Below are 20,802 nucleotides of genomic sequence, written 5' to 3'. Positions count from 1 at the left end.
AAATTCACTTGTTATTTGAGTATATTTTACTCTCCTTAAATAATGGATTAGTTTTGATTTTGTATTGTTCTATTTATCAGTTCCTGGTTAAATATATTTTAACTGCTTTAACATTGATTTTAAATTTCCCAAATGTTTTCAGTGTTTATTTTTTCTTTTACTTGGATTTTTCCTGAGGGGTTAATTCCTCCAGGGGATAATTTTCCTCGGGGGAAATTTTTCCTTGGGTTTTTCCCCCTGGGGATTTTTTCCTCTCACGGTCGCCGAAATGTATCTCCATAGTAAAGAACTTCAGGTTTGTATGGTTAAGAAAAATACAAATTATTTTTGAATTTGTCATTTTTCAATATTAAACTTACCCGATAATCATGTAGCTGTCAACTCCGTTGCCCGACAGAATTCTACGGGAGGGATACGCCAGCTATCACTATACTAGAAGGGGGTGTACTCACCAGCGCCACCTGTGGCCAGGTACTGCAGTACTTCTTGTTGACACCACCTCACTTTTTCCTCTGTCGTGCTTCCGGCAAGACATTCTGGGATACGCTTATGATTTTGGAGTATTGTTCACGGTTTTTGGTGAAGTATTTCTCTAAGATTTCAGCTTTCGCTATACTGGAAACTTTTCTAATTAGCTTAGATAGCTTTTATTTGGTTTTGATTAATGATTAACGATCTTTTTGCTTGATTTAGAATCCCCCTTGACTAACTCTTTGATTCAAGATGTCTGACCTTTCACAAGCCCCACCCCATAGACGATGTAGGTCTTGTAATAGGCGTGTTCCGAAGGCCTCGGTTGATCCTCACACCGCTTGTTCTGACTGTAGGGAAAGACCCTGTCAGTTGGAAGATCGATGTGAGGAATGCGCCGGTCTTTCGGAACTTGAATTTGTTCGATTCCTGAAATATTCAACCAAGTTAGAGAGAGAGAGAGTTAGGAGGAGTTCTTCTCGCTCTTCACTTTTTTCCTCACCTCATGATCCTCAACCTTTTCCTCCCCCTGTAGTGGCTACCCCCGAACCTTCTATTTGTGCTCAACCTGATATGTCCGATGTTTTGCGTGCCATTCAGGCTTTAGGTGACAAAGTGGAATCGGTGGTTAGTGACCATAAGTCTCTTATGGCAGAAGTCAAAGAACTTAAGGTCAAAAGTGCAGTGGGAGGTGATAGTGCCAGTGCTGTGCCAAGTGCTAGTGTCAGTGCGGTGCCAAGTGCTAGTGTCAGTGTCAGTGTGGTGCGTGAGGGTACTTCTGTGCGTGCCAGTCGTCCTCCCAGTCCGGGACCTCTTGCAAGCTCCCAAGCCCAGGGGAGAAGCAATGTCGAAGGGCAAAAGGGTTCGGCAGGCCTTGATCGGCGCACAGAAGTATCCTCGGTGGTTGCGGGCGTGTCTAACAGAGACCGTCACTCCCACCCGCAGACGATTGAGCCCGTCTTTTACTTGTCTGCAGAAGAAATGTCAGGGAGAAAACGCTGGACTCAGGTCTCAAGACCTCTCAAACGCAAAGTCCAGACCTCAAGAGTTCTACAACCTGGTTGCAGTCATTGGATTAGCTCTGACTCTCCGCAGTCATCAGGTGACTGCACACCTCCTAAGAGAGGTAAGGTGATGCCGCAACAGACCTCATCTTCTGTTAAGGCTTTGCCTCAGCAGACCTTAGCGTCTGTCGACCCCAAGATGACTTTGCTGCAGTCCATGCAGTCACAGCTTGCGGTCTTAATGCGTGAGTGTCAGGCTGAGAAGGTTACACCTCCTCCTGCGATCGCTCCGCCTCACCGCAGTCCAGTCTGCCAGGCGTACGAAGTTGAGGTTCCTCAGGATACCTTACCGCATACTGAGTTGCCAGTTTCCAGCGGTGTGCAGCAACCTCCGCCTTCCTTAAGGCAACCTCAGCAATGGGAGCAGGAGTCTTATGCCTTACTTCCTCCGCTTCCGCTTGCGGTTCCACCAGCGAGGCAACAATCTCTTGAGGTACGACAACCTCTTCCATCCATGAGGCAGCCACCTCAGCACTCGCTGCAGCGACCTCAACCCTCCTCAAGGCGAGAGCCTCAACTCCTTAGGCTAGCACCTCAGGAACCTCAACTCGCGAGACAAGAACTGCGTTCTGCGCAGCCGCTACCTCAACTCTCGCAGCTCACACCTCAGGAACCTCAACTCGTTCCTCAGGAACCTGCTACTGCGCATCCGCAACCCTTACAGCAAGCGCAACTCTTGAGACAAGAAACTCATGCTAAGAGTCAACCACCTCAACCCATGCGCCTACCTTCCTCTACTCTTCTTGACCAGTCTTTGCAGCCTGAACCTCAGATTTTAACTCAACAACAGAGACTTGAGGATGAAACCACAAGCGTTTATGCACCCGCTTGTTCAGATTCTGCTGTTCAGCATACCACTGTTACATTACCTCTCACTTCGCTACACTCTGGTGATGAGGTTTCTGAGGAGGAAGCTGCGCACCTGGATCCCTCATCAGACGTGGAAGAACCCAAGTCTTCTCCTCTACCCATTGACTTTCGTAAGGTCCTGGCTCTTTTCAGAGAGGTATACCCGGACCATTTTGTTTCTGCTACCCCCCGCTCTCCTCCATCTGAGTTTTCGCTGGGCATGCAACCTGTTAAGTCGACTTATACTAAGCTCGTCTTTGCTAGGTCATCTAAGAGAGCTTTAAGAATATTAGGGGAGGGGTTGCAGTCTAAACAGCAACTAGGGAAGACTTCCTTTATGTTTCCACCTACTAAGCTCACTTCTAAGGCGGGCGTATGGTATGCCACAGGAGAGGAACCAGGCTTGGGAGTCCCTGCCTCTGCCCAGGCTGACTTCTCAAGTTTGGTCGACTCTCCTCGTAGATCAGCAATGAGGCGCTCTAAGGTTTGCTGGACCTTCTCCGATTTAGACCACTTCCTAAAGGGTGTATTTCGTGCCTTTGAGATGTTCAATTTTCTAGACTGGTGCCTGGGGGCCCTTAGCAAGAAGACCTCCCCTGCGGACAAGGACTCGGCCATGCTTTTAATGTCCTGCATGGATAAAGCAATTCGGGATGGGTCTGGCGAGCTTGCTTCAATGTTTGTGTCAGGAGTTCTTAAGAAAAGGGAGCAACTTTGCACCTTTCTTTCTTCCAGCATCACACCTTGTCAAAGGTCTCAACTCCTTTTTGCTCCGCTTTCTAAGTTCTTGTTTCCCGAAGAGCTTATCAAGGATTTGTCTGCGGCCCTGATTCAGAAGGACACTCATGATCTTGTGGCCTCTTCAGCTCGTAAGACTAAGGTTGCTCCCTCAGTTCCCAGGACTTACCGCACCCCAGTGGCTGATACTCCTGCTACAAGGTTTATTCCGCCCTTTCGTGGCAGAGCCCCCAGCCGAGGAAGCTCCCGTCTAGACTCTTCTAGGAGCAGGTCTAGGAAAGGTCCCAAGACTTCAAAAGGCAAACACTGACTCTCCTCCTCTCCAGACAGCAGTAGGAGCCAGACTCAAGACCTTCTGGCAAGCTTGGGAAAGGAGAGGTGCAGACGCCCAGTCTGTCAGGTGGCTAAGGGAGGGTTACAGGATACCATTCTGCCGCAAACCCCCTCTGACCACTTCTCCCATCAACCTCTCTCCCAACTACAAGGAAAAGGACAAGAGGCTAGCGTTGCACCAGGAGGTGTCGCTCCTGTTACAGAAGAAGGCAGTGGTTATAGTCCGGGACCATCAATCCCCGGGCTTCTACAACCGTCTCTTTCTGGTGGCCAAGAAGACAGGAGGTTGGAGACCAGTGCTGGACGTCAGCGCGCTCAATGCTTATGTCACCAAGCAGACGTTCACTATGGAGACGACGAAGTCGGTCCTAGCAGCGGTCAGGCAGGAGGACTGGATGGTCTCGTTGGATCTGAAAGACGCTTACTTTCACGTTCCTATTCATCCAGACTCCCAACCTTTCCTGAGATTCGTTTTTGGAAAGGTTGTGTACCAATTCCAAGCCCTGTGTTTTGGCCTAAGCACAGCTCCTATGGTGTTTACGCATCTGATGAGGAATATTGCAAAATTCCTCCACTTATCGGACATCAGAGCCTCCCTTTATTTAGACGACTGGCTGTTGAGAGCCTCCACGAGTCGTCGCTGTCTGGAGAGTCTCAACTGGACTTTAGACTTGATCAAGGAACTGGGTCTGTTAGTCAACTTAGAAAAGTCCCAGCTCATTCCCTCCCAATCCATAGTTTACCTGGGAATGGAGATTCGGAGTCAGGATTTTCGGGCTTTTCCATCGGCCCCAAGGATAAGCCAAGCCCTAGATTGCATCCTGAGCATGCTGAAGAGGAACAGTTGCTCGGTGAGACAGTGGATGAGTCTCACAGGGACCCTGTCATCATTAGCCCTGTTCGTCGAGTTAGGGAGACTCCACCTCCGCCCTCTCCAATTCCATCTAGCAGCTCATTGGGACAAGGAATTGACGCTCGAAGCAGTCTCTATCCCTGTCACCAAAGAGATGAAGACCACTCTCTTGTGGTGGAAGACCAACCTCCTTCTCAAGGAGGGCCTATCGTTAGCGATTCAGACCCCCAATCTTCATCTCTTCTCGGATGCATCAGACTCGGGCTGGGGCGCGACCTTGAACGGACAGGAATGCTCGGGAACGTGGAACAGGGAACAGGAAACGCTCCACATCAACTGCAAGGAGCTACTGGCAGTTCATATGGCCCTAATGAACTTCAAGTCCCTCCTGCTAGGCAAGGTGGTGGAGGTGAACTCCGACAACACCACAGCCTTGGCTTACATCTCCAAGCAGGGAGGGACCCATTCGAGGAACCTGTACGAGATAGCAAGGGACCTCCTCATTTGGTCAAGAAGTCTAAACCTCACTCTAGTAACGAGGTTCATTCAGGGCAACATGAACGTCTCAGCAGATCGCCTAAGCAGAAAAGATCAAGTCATCCCCACGGAATGGACTCTTCACAAGAGCGTGTGCAACAGACTTTGGACCTTGTGGGGTCAGCCTACGATAGATCTGTTTGCCACCTCCATGACCAAGAGGCTTCCTTTGTACTGTTCCCCAGTTCCAGACTCAGCAGCAGTTCATGTGGATGCTTTTCTGCTGAATTGGTCCCATCTCGACCTTTACGCATTCCCACCGTTCAAGATCATCAACAGAGTCATTCAGAAGTTCGTCTCGCACGAAGGGACACGGCTGACGCTGGTTGCTCCCCTTTGGCCTGCAAGAGAATGGTTCACAGAGGTACTACAATGGCTGGTCGACGTCCCCAGGACTCTCCCTCTAAGAGTGGACCTTCTACGTCAACCTCACGTAGACAAGGTGCACCCAAACCTCCACGCTCTTCGTCTGACTGCCTTCAGACTGTCGAAAGATTCGCTAGAGCTAGAGGCTTTTCGAAGGAGGCAGCCAGTGCGATTGCCAGAGCAAGGAGGGTATCCACTCGTAGAGTCTACCAATCCAAGTGGGAAGTCTTCCGAAGCTGGTGTAGAGCCAATGCAGTTTCCTCTACCAATACCTCTGTAACCCAAATAGCTGACTTCCTATTACATCTAAGGAATGAGAGATCCCTTTCGGCTCCTACGATTAAAGGGTACAGAAGTATGTTGGCTTCAGTTCTCCGCCACAGAGGTTTGGACCTTTCTTCCAACAAGGACCTTCAAGACATCCTTAAGTCTTTTGAGACTTCTAAAGAACGTCGTTTACCCACTCCAGGCTGGAATCTAGACGTAGTCTTAAGGTTCCTTATGTCTCCTAGGTTCGAACCTCTCCAGTCAGCTTCCTTCAAGGACCTTACCCTCAAGACTCTTTTCCTCGTCTGCCTTGCAACAGCTAAAAGAGTCAGTGAGGTTCATGCCTTCAGCAAGAACATTGGGTTCACATCCGAATCTGCAACATGTTCTTTACAGCTCGGATTTTTAGCTAAGAATGAACTTCCTTCACGTCCTTGGCCTAGATCGTTTGAAATTCCTAGCCTTTCCAACATGGTAGGTAACGAGCTAGAAAGAGTTCTTTGCCCTGTCAGGGCTCTGAAATATTATCTTAATAGGTCAAAACCTATACGAGGACAGTCAGAAGCCTTATGGTGTGCAATCAAGAAACCTTCGATGCCCATGTCCAAAAACGGAGTTTCGTATTATATAAGGCTTCTGATTAGAGAAGCCCATTCTCACATGAAGGATGAAGACCTTGCTTTGCTGAAGGTAAGGACCCACAAAGTGAGAGCCGTAGCCACTTCGATGGCCTTTAATAAGAACCGTTCTCTGCAGAGCATTATGGATGCAACTTATTGGAGGAGCAAGTCAGTGTTTGCATCATTTTATCTTAAAGATGTCCAGTCTCTTTACGAGAACTGCTACACCCTGGGACCATTCGTAGCAGCGAGTGCAGTAGTAGGTGAGGGCTCAGCCACTACATTCCCTTAATCCCATAACCTTTTTTAACCTTTCTCTTGAATGCTTTTATTGTTGTTTTTTGGGTTGTTACGGTAGGCTAAGAAGCCTTCCGCATCCTTTTTGATTTGGCGGGTGGTCAATTCATTCTTGAGAAGCGCCTGGGTTAGAGGTTGTGTAGAGGTCCTTTAGTATGGGTTGCAGCCCTGTATACTTTAGCACCTTAGAGTTGATTCAGCCTCCTAAGAGGAACGCTGCGCTCAGTAAGGAAGACGAACTTAATAAAGGCAGAGTAACGGTTCAAGTCGACTTCCTTACCAGGTACTTATTATTTCATTGTTATTCTGAAATAACTGATTATATGAAATACGGGATACTTAGCTATCCTTTAGTCATGTACACTGGTTTTCACCCACCCCCCTGGGTGTGAATCAGCTACATGATTATCGGGTAAGTTTAATATTGAAAAATGTTATTTTCATTAGTAAAATAAATTTTTGAATATACTTACCCGATAATCATGATTTAATTGACCCACCCTTCCTCCCCATAGAGAACCAGTGGACCGAGGAAAAAGTGAGGTGGTGTCAACAAGAAGTACTGCAGTACCTGGCCACAGGTGGCGCTGGTGAGTACACCCCCTTCTAGTATAGTGATAGCTGGCGTATCCCTCCCGTAGAATTCTGTCGGGCAACGGAGTTGACAGCTACATGATTATCGGGTAAGTATATTCAAAAATTTATTTTACTAATGAAAATAACATATTTTGTTCTTGATTCAAGGTAATTGATTGTATACATTGTTATTTTCATTGTTCTTGATTATAAAAAAGGTAGTAGATTATATTTGTATTGCAGATAAAGGTGATAATATAGACACTATTGTCCTTAGAAATTTTACCATTACTGATTTTTTTTATTTATTTATTTGAGTGATTATTAATGACGAGGGACTGGAAGCTTTAATTAAGCAAAATAATTAGCTGACAAAGTGATCTTCTATGTTACAACATTCCTTGAATATAAAAGAGAGATCATAGCTTTATAGCTTTTTTAAAATTTTGGATTTTCTTTTCAACAAAGTTTTTTATGGATTACAGTATATGAATCTTAAAGAGTTATTCAAGTCTCTTATCCCAAGTCCTATATTGTATAGACCATTCTTAACCTACAATTTTCAATATTAAACTTAGCCGGTGATTATATAAGCTGCAGCTCTGCTGCCCGACAGAAAAACTCTACGTTCAAAATACGCCAGCGATCGCTATGCAGGTAGGGGGTGTACATCAACAGCGCCATCTGTCGAGCAGGTACTCAGTACTCAATGTAAACACAGAACTCAATTTTCTCTCTGTCGTGCCACCGGCAAGACCTACTAAATTCGCTGTTGCTTACTGGATTGGTTTTCACATATTTTGGTGAAGTACACATTTCTAGTTTTGAGCTTTCGCTTTGCAGACGTTATCTTCAATACATCCTTGCATTCTTTTATTGATTTTGGATTATTTGTTGACGACTTTGGATAGATTTTGAATTCCCCTTTGACTAATTCAAGATGGCTGACCCTTCTCAAGTCCCTAAATTCAGGAAATGTAATGCTAGGGACTGTTCAAGGCGTCTTCCGAAGGCCTCTATCGATCCTCACAGTTTGTTCCAATTGTCGGGATAAGACCTGTCAGTTGGAAGATCGATGTGAGGAATGCGTTGGGCTTTCGGAATTCGATTTCATCGAATTCCAGAAATACACACGTAGGCTAGAGAGAGATAGAGTCAGGAGAAGTTCATCTCGCTCCGTTGATTTTTCCTCTCCTCATGCCCCACAACCTATTCCTTCCCCTGTAGTGGTTGCTCCTGATCCCCCTTCTAGCACTCAACAACCTTCGATGGCAGATATGATGCGTGCCATCCAGGCTCTGGGTGAGAGAGTCGAGTCATTGGCGAGTGACCGTAACCAACTCATGGCAGACGTCAAGGAGTTGAAGTGTAAGAGTGCAGTGGGTAGTGACAAAGTGAGTGGTAGTGTTGTGGAAAGTGTTGTAGATAGTGTTGCGCTTGAGGGTTCGTCTGTTCGTGCCTGTCGTCCTCCCAGTCCGGGACCTCTTGCAAGCTCCCAAGCCCAGGGGAGAAGCAATGTCGTACGACCAAAGGGTTCGAGAGGCTTTAATCAGCGAACAGACGTTCCCTCCGTGGTTTCGGACGTATCTAACCAAGATCGCCCCACCCACACGAAGACGAGAGAGCCCATTTATTCCTCGTCTGCGGAAGAGGTTTCTCGAAAGAAACCATGGACCAAGGTCTCGCGGCCTCTTAAGCGCAAGTCGGTCCCTTCCGCGCAAGTCCAACGGCCCAGTTGTAGCCACTGGGTCAGTTCGGACTCGCTGCAGTCTTCCGATGACTGCACACCTCCTAAGAGAGGCAAAGCGGTACCGCATCAGGCAGTAACACCGTCTGTTGCCGCACCTGCTACTGTAGACCCTAAGTGGTCTTTGCTGCAGACAATGCAGACACAGTTAACGTCATTGATGCAGGACTTTCGTGCGGAGAAGGTTGACGCTGCACCAACCGCTAGCCTACAACCACCCACGGTTGTGCGTCCAGTGGACGCTGAGGCTACCTTCTCCCGCACTCCAGCTGTGAGAGTCCCGTCACCCATGCGTTCCAGTGTACCCTGCCAACCGCATGTTGACGTTCAGCGACGCACGGAACCTTCCGTTGACGCTCGCGAGTTACAACAACAACCTAAGTTGTTTTGTTTTGACGCGGTGCGTCAACCTCCGCAACCCAGTGTGGTTACCACTACTCGCCCACAGCAGACTAGACAGTCTGGAGTAGACGCTTTGCGCCCCCGCGCTGCTATGGTTGTTGCCAGTTCACAGACTGGGCAACAGTTCCATGACGTTGCGTCCGGTTCAGTCACGCATGCACCCGTGCTGCCGGACTCAGCTGACCAGCCGATTCCTACTCCTTTGCCGCTTCCTCCTCAGTTTTCAGATGATGGACTCTCTGATGATGACGACGCTGCACACATTGACGATCCGCATACGGACATCGACGAACCCAAGACCACGCAACCCTCCTTGGACTTTAGGAAAGTTCTTGCACTGTTCAGGGAGATGTATCCTGATCAGTTTGTTTCTGCGGCCCCACGCTCTCCTCCATCTGAGTTCGCTTTAGGCACGCAGTCATCCGCGCCTGCCTTTACGAAGCTCGTCCTCGCCCGCTCGTCTAAGAGAGCTTTACGAGTGTTGGGAGAATGGATGCAGTCCAAAAAGAACCTTGGGAAGACAGCATTCACGTTTCCCCCTGCGAGACTCTCTTCCAGATCGAGCGTCTGGTATGCCACGGGAGAAGTTCTCGGCTTGGGAGTTCCTGCCTCTGCCCAGGGCGACTTCTCAGGTCTAGTAGACTCTCCCCGCAGGCTAGCCATGAGACGCTCTAAGATTTGTTGGTCTCCTTCAGACTTAGACCATCTGATGAAAGGAGTGTTCAGAGCCTTCGAGGTTTTTAACTTTTTGGATTAGTGTTTGGGAGCGTTGAGCAGGAAGATCTCCCCTTCTGACAAGGAAACTTCCATGCTCATTATGTCCTGCATGGACAAGGCCATACGTGACGGTTCCAGTGAGCTTGCGGCTTCGTTCGTTTCCGGGGTCCTCAAGAAACGGGAAAACCTTTGCTCTTTCTTGTCAGCTGGAGTAACACCGTGTCAGAGATCGGAACTTATGTTTGCTCCTCTCTCAAAGTGCCTTTTCCCAGAGGAGTTGATAAAGGAGATTGCTGCCTCCTTGATTAAAAAAGACACTCATGACCTGGTTGCGTCCTCTGCCCGCAAAGCCACCCCTTTGCCTACCTTGTCTAGACCCAGGATGGACACTCCAGCGTCCAGATTCATTCCGCCCTTTCGTGGCAGAGCCTCCAGCAGAGGAGGTGCTCGTGCCGAAGGGAGACGTGGGAAGAAAAAAGGTACCAAGTCCTTTAAGGGCAGAGTCTGACTGCCACCTTCTTCAGACAGCAGTGGGAGCCAGACTCAAGAACTTCTGGCAGACCTGGGAGAAAAGGGGCGCAGATGCACAATCTGTGAAGTTGCTCAGAGAAGGGTACAAGATCCCGTTTGTACGCAAACCCCCTCTAGCAACGTCTCCCATCGATCTCTCTCCCAGGTACAGAGAGGAGGACAAGAGACTAGCTTTGAAGCAAGAGGTGTCTCTCTTACTAGAAAAGGGAGCGGTAGTCAAAGTCCGGGACCATCAATCCCCGGGCTTCTACAACCGTCTCTTCTTAGTGGTAAAGAAGACAGGAGGGTGGAGGCCGGTGCTAGACGTCAGTGCGCTGAATGTCTTTGTCACAAAGCAGACGTTCTCCATGGAGACCACAAAGTCTGTTCTAGCAGCGGTCAGGAAGGAAGACTGGATGGTCTCTTTAGACCTAAGGGACGCTTACTTTCACGTCCCCATCCACCCAGAATCCCAACCTTTTCTGAGGTTCGTTTACGAAAAGGTTGTCTACCAATTTCAAGCCCTGTGCTTTGGCCTAAGCACGGCTCCTCTTGTCTTTACGAAACTGATGAGGAATATTGCCAAATTCCTGCATTTAGCGGATATCAGAGCCTCCCTCTATTTGGACGACTGGCTTCTAAGAGCTTCTTCCAGTCGTCGCTGTCTGGAGAATCTAAAGTGGACTCTAGATCTGACCAAGGAATTGGGTCTCCTGGTCAATATGGAAAAGTCCCAACTGGTCCCATCCCAAACTATAGTGTACTTAGGGATGGAGATTCACAGTCAAGCTTTTTGGGCTTTTCCGTCGGCCCCCAGAACAAGTCAAGCCCAAGGATGCATCCAGAACATGCTAAAGAAGGACCGATGTTCAGTCAGACAGTGGATGAGTCTGATAGGGACGCTTTCATCCCTGGAACAGTTCATTTCGTTAGGGAGACTGCACCTCCGTCCCCTTCAATTTCACCTAGCTGTTCACTGGAGAAAGGACAAGACGCTAGAAGCGGTATCGATCCCCATTTCCGAGAAGATGAAGTCATCACTGACTTGGTGGAAGGACAACATCAACCTCAAAGAGGGTCTGCCCCTGGCTGTTCAGACCCCCAACCACGTTCTCTTTTCGGACGCATCGGACACGGGCTGGGGTGCGACATTAGACGGTCGGGAATGCTCGGGAACTTGGAACTCGAATCAAAGAACGTTACATATCAACTGCAAGGAGCTACTGGCAGTTCATCTGGCCTTGAAAAGCTTCAAGTCCCTCCTTCTAGGCAAGGTGGTGGAGGTGAACTCAGACAACACCACAGCCTTGGCGTACATCTCCAAGCAAGGAGGGACCCATTCTATGACGTTGTACGAGATCGCAAGGGACCTCCTCACCTGGTCAAGAGATCTAAACCTTTCTCTAGTAACGAGGTTCATTCAAGGCAACATAAATGTCATGGCGGATTGCCTCAGTCGGAAGGGTCAAATCATTCCAACAGAATGGACCCTACTCAAGGATGTGTGCAAGAGACTATGGGCCACATGGGGCCAACCTACCATAGATCTCTTTGCAACCTCGATGACCAAGAGGCTCCCAATTTATTGCTCGCCAATCCCGGACCCAGCAGCAGTTCATATAGATGCCTTTCTACTGGATTGGTCCCATCTAGACCTTTATGCATTCCCCCCGTTCAAGATTGTCAACAAGGTACTGCAGAAGTTCGCCTCTCACAAAGGGACAAGGTTGACGTTAGTTGCTCCCCTCTGGCCCGCGAGAGAATGGTTCACCGAGGTACTTCAATGGCTGGTGGACGTTCCCAGAACTCTTCCTCTAAGAGTGGACCTTCTACGTCAGCCACACGTAAAGAAGGTACACCCAGGCCTCCACGCTCTTCGTCTGACTGCCTTCAGACTATCGAAAGACTCTCGAGAGCTAGAGGCTTTTCGAAGGAGGCAGCCAGGGCGATTGCTAGAGCAAGGAGGACATCCACTCTTAGAGTCTACCAGTCGAAGTGGGAAGTCTTCCGAAACTGGTGCAAGTCGGTATCAGTATCCTCAACCAGTACCTCTGTAACCCAAATAGCTGACTTCCTATTATACCTGAGGAAGGAAAGATCTCTTTCAGCTCCCACGATCAAAGGTTACAGAAGCATGTTGGCAGCAGTCTTCCGTCACAGAGGCTTAGATCTTTCTAACAACAAAGATCTACAGGACCTCCTTAAGTCTTTTGAGACTTCGAAGGAGCGTCGTTTGGATACACCGGGTTGGAATTTAGACGTGGTACTAAGATTCCTTATGTCAGAAAGGTTCGAGCCACTACAATCAGCCTCCTTTAAAGATCTCACTTTAAAGACTCTTTTCCTCGTTTGCTTAGCAACAGCTAAAAGAGTCAGTGAGATACACGCCTTCAGCAGGAACATCGGATTTTCATCTGAAACGGCTACATGTTCTTTACAGCTTGGTTTTCTAGCCAAAAACGAGCTACCTTCTCGTCCTTGGCCGAAATCGTTCGATATTCCAAGCCTTTCAAATTTGGTTGGAAATGAACTAGAAAGAGTCTTATGCCCTGTTAGAGCTCTTAAGTTCTATTTAAGACGAACTAAACCTTTACGAGGACAGTCAGAAGCTTTATGGTGTGCTATTAAGAAACCTTCTTTACCTATGTCAAAGAATGCAGTTTCCTATTATATCAGACTGTTGATACGAGAAGCTCATTCCCATCTGAATGAGGAAGACCATGCTTTGCTGAAGGTAAGGACACATGAAGTTAGAGCTGTCGCAACTTCAGTGGCCTTTAAACAAAATAGATCTCTGCAGAGTATAATGGACGCAACCTATTGGAGAAGCAAGTCAGTGTTCGCGTCTTTTTATCTTAAAGATGTCCAGTCTCTTTACGAGAACTGCTACACCCTGGGACCATTCTTAGCAGCGAGTGCAGTAGTGGGTGAGGGCTCAACCACTACATTCCCCTAATTCCATAACCTTTTTTTAATCTTTCTCTTGAAATGTTTTTTATTGTTGTTTTTTGGGTTGTCCGGAAGGCTAAGAAGCCTTTCGCATCCTGGTTGATTTGGCGGGTGGTCAAATTCTTTTCTTGAGAAGCGCCTAGATTAGAGGTTTTGATGAGGTCCTTTAGTATGGGTTGCAACCCTTGATACTTCAGCTCCTAGGAGTCGCTCAGCATCCTAAGAGGATCGCGAGGCTCAGTAAGGAAGACGTACTTAAAAAAGGCAGAGTACTTGTTCAAGTCGACTTCCTTACCAGGTACTTATTTATTTTATGTTTGTTATTTTGAATAACTGCTAAAATGAAATACAAAATCCTTAGCTCATAATAATGTAAACAATTAATGCTGGTCTCTACCCACCCCCCTGGGTGTGAATCAGCTTATATAATCATCGGCTAAGTTTAATATTGAAAAATGTTATTTTTATTAATAAAATAAATTTTTGAATATACTTACCTGGTGATTATATATTAAAGGACCCTCCCTTCCTCCCCAATAGAGACCCAGTGGACCGAGGAGAAAATTGAGTTCTGTGTTTACATTGAGTACTGAGTACCTGCTCGACAGATGGCGCTGTTGATGTACACCCCCTACCTGCATAGCGATCGCTGGCGTATTTTGAACGTAGAGTTTTTCTGTCGGGCAGCAGAGCTGCAGCTTATATAATCACCGGGTAAGTATATTCAAAAATTTATTTTATTAATAAAAATAACATGTTACTGTACTTGATGTCTGTCATGTCGAACCTTGCTGGAGATAGAAACAGTTAGAAGTATGTGGTAATTATATTTGTAATGGAAATTATGTAACTTCTGTAAAAGTTAGCAAATGCATAAATGTCAACTAATATAATGAATTTAAAAGGTAAATTAAAGATGCATAAAATCAATTTTCAAATTTGTAAGGTAAGCCATTAGATTTTTACCATGACTTATACATCACAGTACAGTACTGTATAGCTCCCACTGTTCTGCTTCCATATGCCAGCTGACAATAGTTAAAAACCTAACTTGTTGGGAACTACGTATCTGGAATTCACTATATATTTTTTTTTTTTTTGTGCTGTAAGGTGAGTTGTTTAACCCATAAGATTAACTTCTAAGATATAGTTGTTTCATTGGATTAGACTTGTGAAATTGTGCTATCTTTATCTCTTGTAGGCCCAAGTATTAGATGTTCTTCACCAGGCCCTTTCACAAGCTAATGTAACACCTCAAGATGTTGATGCCATAGCCTATACAAAAGGTCCTGGGATGGCAGCACCCCTAATCAGTGTTGCAGTTGTTGCAAGAACAATAGCCCAGTTATGGGACAAGCCTATTGTTGCAGTCAATCACTGCATAGGCCATATTGAAATGGGTCGTCTTGTCACTGGTGCAGATAATCCCACAGTTCTCTATGTAAGTGGTGGAAATACACAGATTATTGCATATCTAGAGAAAAGATATAGAATATTTGGGGAAACTATTGATATGGCAGTAGGAAATTGTTTAGACAGATTTGCTCGGATTTTGATGTTATCAAATGATCCTAGCCCTGGCTATAACATTGAACAAATGGCAAAGAAAGGTAAGAAGTATTTACCTCTGCCATACGGCGTTAAAGGCATGGATGTGTCATTCTCAGGAATGCTCACTTATCTTGAAGAACGCACAGGAAAACTCTTGAAAACTGGACAATATACAAAAGCAGATCTTTGTTTCTCTTTGCAAGAGACTGTGTTTGCAATGTTGGTAGAAACCACAGAACGAGCAATGGCACACTGTGGGTCTCAGGAAGTCTTGATCTGTGGTGGTGTTGGTTGTAATGTACGACTTCAAGAGATGATGGGTAAAATGTGTGAGGAAAGAGGAGGTAAGCTGTATGCAACAGATGAAAGCTTCTGTATAGATAATGGTGCCATGATTGCTCAAGCTGGATACTTAATGTTTAAATCAGGCATAAGGACACCTTTGGCAGACACTTGGGTAACTCAAAGATATAGAACCGATGATGTCCCAGTTACCTGGCGTGATTGATGCTTGTCAACAGTCTTTATGATCCAAAATTTTTGACAAGTTACTTTCTTTAGTAACTAATTTGATTTTTTATGTACCTAAGCTATTGTGATAATATCCAAAACATTGTTGAAGAGTTTTTATGGAAAATATAATGAAAAATAGAACCAGAGTTTTTATTGAGCCTCATAAGTATTTGTCATTATTATTTTGGGGGGCATTAGAGTTACTGTATTTCAATGGTTTAATTTGTTTTAGATAGAAATACTTTGCAATGGGCAGTCTAATATCCTCGTGTAACTCTGACTTGGAAAAAACAAAAAGAGAAAAAGTATATACAATATGTATGGTGCGTAACACCAAAACATGTGATCACCCATTCCTTAGTATTGATGGGAGATTATAGACATCTGGAGAAAGACTTTAGTTGTATAATTGATAAGGAAATTGTTGATTGTATGAGATTTTGATGTTTTTTTAGTTTTGTTTTATGTCACGTCTGATTATTTGTCTTATTCCACAATCTTTATCTGTTTCTTGAGAATGTAAATAAGAAATTCGTGTTTTGACATCAACCCAGTACAAAATAATGAAATATACAGATTGAAATATCAAGTAAATTATATATTTCAAAATTACTCTCTTTTGTTCTTGTGCAAATATATAAAGAAGCAGGAATTTGGGAATTTTCTGGTTGAGGATGGTCAGCTTTGCTGATGGCGAATAAATTTTGGTTAAATTAAATAAATTGGGCAGTGAACTAATAATTGGTTGTTACTGGTCCTTGTCATTTATAGGTAGTAGGTTGGACAGGGTGCCAGCCACCCTTTGGGATACTACTACTAGAGAGTTATTGGGTCCTTTGACTATCCAGAGAATACTGCATTGGATCCTTCTCTCTGGTTACTGCTCATTTTCCATTTGCCTACACATACACTTATATCATTGGAAGGAGAAAGGATCAGTGAGGTAGAATCATTTAAATATTTAGGAACTATGATGTCTAATACTGGATCTTTAGAATTGGATTTTAATGAAAGATTGGAAAAAGTAAATCAGATAATGGCTCAGTTAATAAAATTTGGAAATCAAATTGCCTTAAATTACATATAATCAGGCTATATATCAATTTGGTGAAATCGGTATTACTGTATGGACATGAGTCATGGTATGCCATTGAAACAATATCCAATAAATTTAGTAGATTTGAGAACTAAACCTAAGATGAATATTGGGTGTTAAATGAAAGGACAGGACAGGAGTAGAAATGAAACTATAAGAGATTACTCGAGTGCCATAAGTGGATGAGGTCATGGTGAGGGGTAGAGGGTGATAGTTTTGGGATGCTCTTTGCACTCCCAAGAGAGATTAGTTCACCAAACTTTTAACTGGACTCCACAAGGCCCTAGATGAGTTTGAAGACCCAGGCCTACATGGGTGAGGACTATAAAGTGTTATGTCGATGATAAATGAAGAAGTATTAATTTAAAAGCTCAAATAGAGATAGCTGGCAAAATCTAACCGAGTCCCTTTGCATCAATAAACGTAGGAGGAGATGATTCTCCTCTGTCCTCATACACTTGACAAACCTGAGATTACCAAACGATTCTTTTTCGCTCATGGGTTAACTACTACACTGTAATTGCCCAGTGGCTACTTTCCTCTTGACAAGGGTAAAAGAGACTCTTTAGCTATGGTAAACAGCTCTTCTAGGAGAAGGATACACCAGAATCAAACCATTGTTCTCTAGTCTTGGATATTGTCATAGCCTCTATACCATGGTCTTCCGAGGGTACTCTCAGGCATACTATGTTATATTATTTCTCTTCTTGTTTTTTAAAGCTTCTATTGTTTATATATGATTTATTTATTTTAATGTTGTTACTGTTCTTAGAATATTTTGATTGTTGGTTACTTCTATTGTAGTTTGTTTATTTCCTTATTTTCTTTTCTCACTAGGTTGTTATCCCTGTTAAAACTCTTGGTCTTATCCCATTCTGCTTTTCCAACTAGGGTTGTAGCTTAGCAGGTAATGATAGTAATAATGATTACCTTTTAGGCTTTGATAGACTTTCCTCTATATTTTTGTAAATGATTAATTTAAATGATACAGTATTTAATTTATCTTCTTGTGTTCTCTCTTGAATATCCTTTGGCCTCTACTATACCAATTGTTTAGGAAACTTACTGAGGCGTGCTAATGCTTCGTATAACCGACGGTAGCACCAATAATACAAACAAATAAACTAACAATATTTAGTTATTTACAATTAGTAACTGAAGAAAAATTAACAACTTCTATTACTTAGAATTTTAAATAACACAAGAGATTGTTCATGCATCTTATGAGGCATCTTAAAATCAGAAAGAAGAGCAAATTCAAGTAAGTGCATGAACTTGAATATTTAGATAAATTCAATCAAATTGTTCGGAGATGTCCTTGTCATCTACTCATAATAGGTGATACAGTATTCTTAAGTGGTAACAACTTGCTTCCAGGTGTAAAGGTTGTACAGTGGGAAGTTACAGAATCATGGCAAGTTGCAGTTGTCTTTGAAATAAAGGTATTGTTTGGTAGGCCATCAATTCCCACAGATTTTGCATCAGAAGGGAAGTTACACTGTTGTGTTGAAAGGTAAGAAATTTGTGGTAATATGTGTCAATTGTATTATCACAAACTATTCCAACCAGGGTTGTACAGGCTATTTGCCAAAAAAAGGTACAAGTATCACAAGAAATAATAAGTCACTGATATAAGGTGTGACACAGTAAGACGAACTGGTACTCTGTGAAGGTAAAGAGAAAAATTTGACTTACACTACAGCCTGATTACTGTAAAGAAACAAATTAAACTCAAGAATAAACGGAGAACTAAAGAATAAATCAAACCAATAGATGGTGCTGATAAATACTAAGAAAAACTGAGGATCAACGACGAACATGCATCATGTATTAATGATAGAAAATAAACCAGCCGATAGGTGACGGGTGTGAGGCTTGGAATTTTCTCATTGACACCAATTGTTCTCTCTTAATTCAGAGTGTCATGGAATACTTTCCCTGCAGCTCTTAAAGTGATATCTGGCCTAACTGTAGCTCTGTCATAAGTAAAGTTAACCCTGTGAATTTTAAAATCCCCATTGTGAATAAGTCATGCTTAAACTCTGTATAACCTTCATTCTTTATATTTGTGCTAATGTTACCAAGGAATGTTTACTTTTTTAGCCAATTTTCAATCAAATACAAATGTTCTTTTAAGCAAGAGCATTCTGCTTCTTCCAACTAGTGTTGTAGCTTAGCAACTAATAATGATAATAAATATTAGTTTTACCTATACTCTGACAACATTACAACCACGGTATATTTAAGGATTTTAACAATGATTCAGAATTTATGACTGTCATTATTATTAGTATTATGATTGTTATTATTATTTTTGTGACATACCTCTTTCATGTAATGCTGCATGTACTTTTCATGGGATAATATATTTCCTGAACTTTTTCTCCTTATTGTTAAATGAGGAGTTGTTTCCTTAGTTATTAAAAATCCGAGTTCATGACATAGTGTGATGTTAAGAATGATAATTCTTACCCTTTAGTTTGTCTAGGCTTACTCATGTTTGTTCTAACTAAACATAATTTTTTTGGGAAGAGCTGGCCATACAAATGGCTGGGGTCATATTCTATCTAGGTTCCTTAAGGAATTTGCTAAAGTATTGGTGCCTGTGTTTCCAGTTTGTTGTTCTTTGTTTTTGAATTTAGTGAATTCCTTTGCACTGGTTCCTAAAAGATGTAGTCATATTTTCATGAACTTCTCCAACTTATAATCTTCACAAATATTTACCAAATGTCATTTTCTTGAAAACCTTGAATCAAGTTTTTCTTGTTAAATGCAGCTTATATAGGCAAAATCCAGATAATTTTTCCATGCATCTTGCTAATATTTTATGAGTTTTGCAGGACTTGAAGTAATGTCATCAGTTGCTATTTTCATGTTAAGAGAATATTGTAGACTCATTCCTAAGGTTTATCGGATTCGGCTATAAGAAAAAAAATGTTGTAAAGTCCCATCCTTAAGTTTTTGTGCCAAGATAATTTAAGTAAAGTTTTCCCCCCCAAAAAAAAACTACTGATCCCTGAGGGCAAATTTCTTATGAGAGGACATGGCTCAAAAGGGTTAACCCTCCTATGACATGTACAACGTGAGATATTTTACTTGCTTTAAGTAAGAAAACTGTTCATAACACAAACGATTTTAGAGAGACCGTTGTTTGGTGTCATTCCTTTCATTGAGTCTTCACAAGATCCTTGTGAAATGTGCTGGCATAGACTATTGTTTTCAATTATGTTATTTTGATAATAAAATAAATTTTTGAATATACTTACCCGGTGATTATAATAGCTGCAACTCTGTTGCTCGACAGAAAAACTCTACGGAAAAATTCGCCAGCGATCGCTACACAGGTAGGGGGTGTACTCAACAGCGCCATCTGTCGTTCAGATACCCAGTACTCATTGTAAACAAAGAACTCAATTTTCTCCTCGGTCCACTGTGTCTCTATTGGGGAGGAAGGGAGGGTCCTTTAATTTATAATCACCGGGTAAGTATATTCAAAAATTTATTTTATTATCAAAATAACATTTTTCAATATTTAACTTAGCCGGTGATTATAATAGCTGATTCACACCCAGGGGGGTGGGTAGAGACCAGCAAAATATGTTTACATCATATGAGCTAAGAATTTTTATTTCATTTTAGAAGTTATCAAAATAACTAAACAAACTAAATAGGTACCTGGTAAGGAAGTCGACTTGAACAATTACTCTGCCTTTTTAAGTACGTCTTCCTTACGGAGCCTCGCGATCCTCTTAGGATGCTGAGCGACCCCTAGGAGCTGAAGTATCAAGGGTTGCAACCCATACAACAGGACCTCATCAAAACCTCTAATCTAGGCGCTTCTCAAGAAATGACTTTGACCACCCGCCAAATCAAGTAGGATGCGAAAGGCTTCTTAGCCTTCCGGACAACCCAAAAACAACAATAAAAACATTTCAAGAGAAAGATTAAAAAGGTTATGGAATTAGGGAATTGTAGTGGTTGAGCCCTCACCCACTACTGCACTCGTTGCTACGAATGGTCCCAGAGTGTAGCAGTTCTCGTAAAGAGACTGGACATTCTTAAGATAAAAAGACGCGAACACTGACTTGCTTTTCCAATAGGTTGCGTCGATTATACTTCGCAGAGATCTATTTTGTTTAAAGGCCACGGAAGTTGCGACAGCTCTAACTTCGTGTGTCCTTACCTTCAGCAAAGCTTGGTCTTCCTCATTCAGATGGGAATGAGCTTCTCGTATTAACAGTCTGATAAAATAGGATAAAGCATTCTTTGACATAGGCAAAGATGGTTTCTTAACTGAACACCATAAAGCTTCAGACGGGCCTCGTAAAGGTTTAGTTCGTTTTAAA

The 20,802-nt window shown here is 43.6% G+C and overlaps 1 protein-coding gene across 2 annotated transcripts in view; it reads left to right on the top strand.

The window, feature by feature from the left end:
• Tcs3 (Probable tRNA N6-adenosine threonylcarbamoyltransferase Tcs3) overlaps window positions 1-15,482 on the top strand; it is a 52,696-nt gene extending 37,214 nt beyond the window's left edge. Inside the window, exon 3 of one of the 2 annotated variants that reach the window (XM_068360348.1) lies at window positions 14,498-15,482. In XM_068360348.1, the coding sequence (XP_068216449.1) occupies window positions 14,498-15,355 (858 nt within the window). In that variant the 3' untranslated portion in view covers window positions 15,356-15,482. The remainder of the gene's footprint in view (window positions 1-14,497) is intronic. The other variant, XM_068360347.1, reaches the window with a different exon arrangement.
• Window positions 15,483-20,802: the final 5,320 nt, after the last annotated feature.

The sequence above is a fragment of the Palaemon carinicauda genome, chromosome 37 (assembly GCF_036898095.1).
Source record: "Palaemon carinicauda isolate YSFRI2023 chromosome 37, ASM3689809v2, whole genome shotgun sequence".
Lineage (NCBI taxonomy): Eukaryota > Metazoa > Arthropoda > Malacostraca > Decapoda > Palaemonidae > Palaemon > Palaemon carinicauda.
The sequence above is the reverse complement of the archived record's forward strand: the minus strand, read 5'-3'. Positions and strand labels throughout refer to the sequence as shown.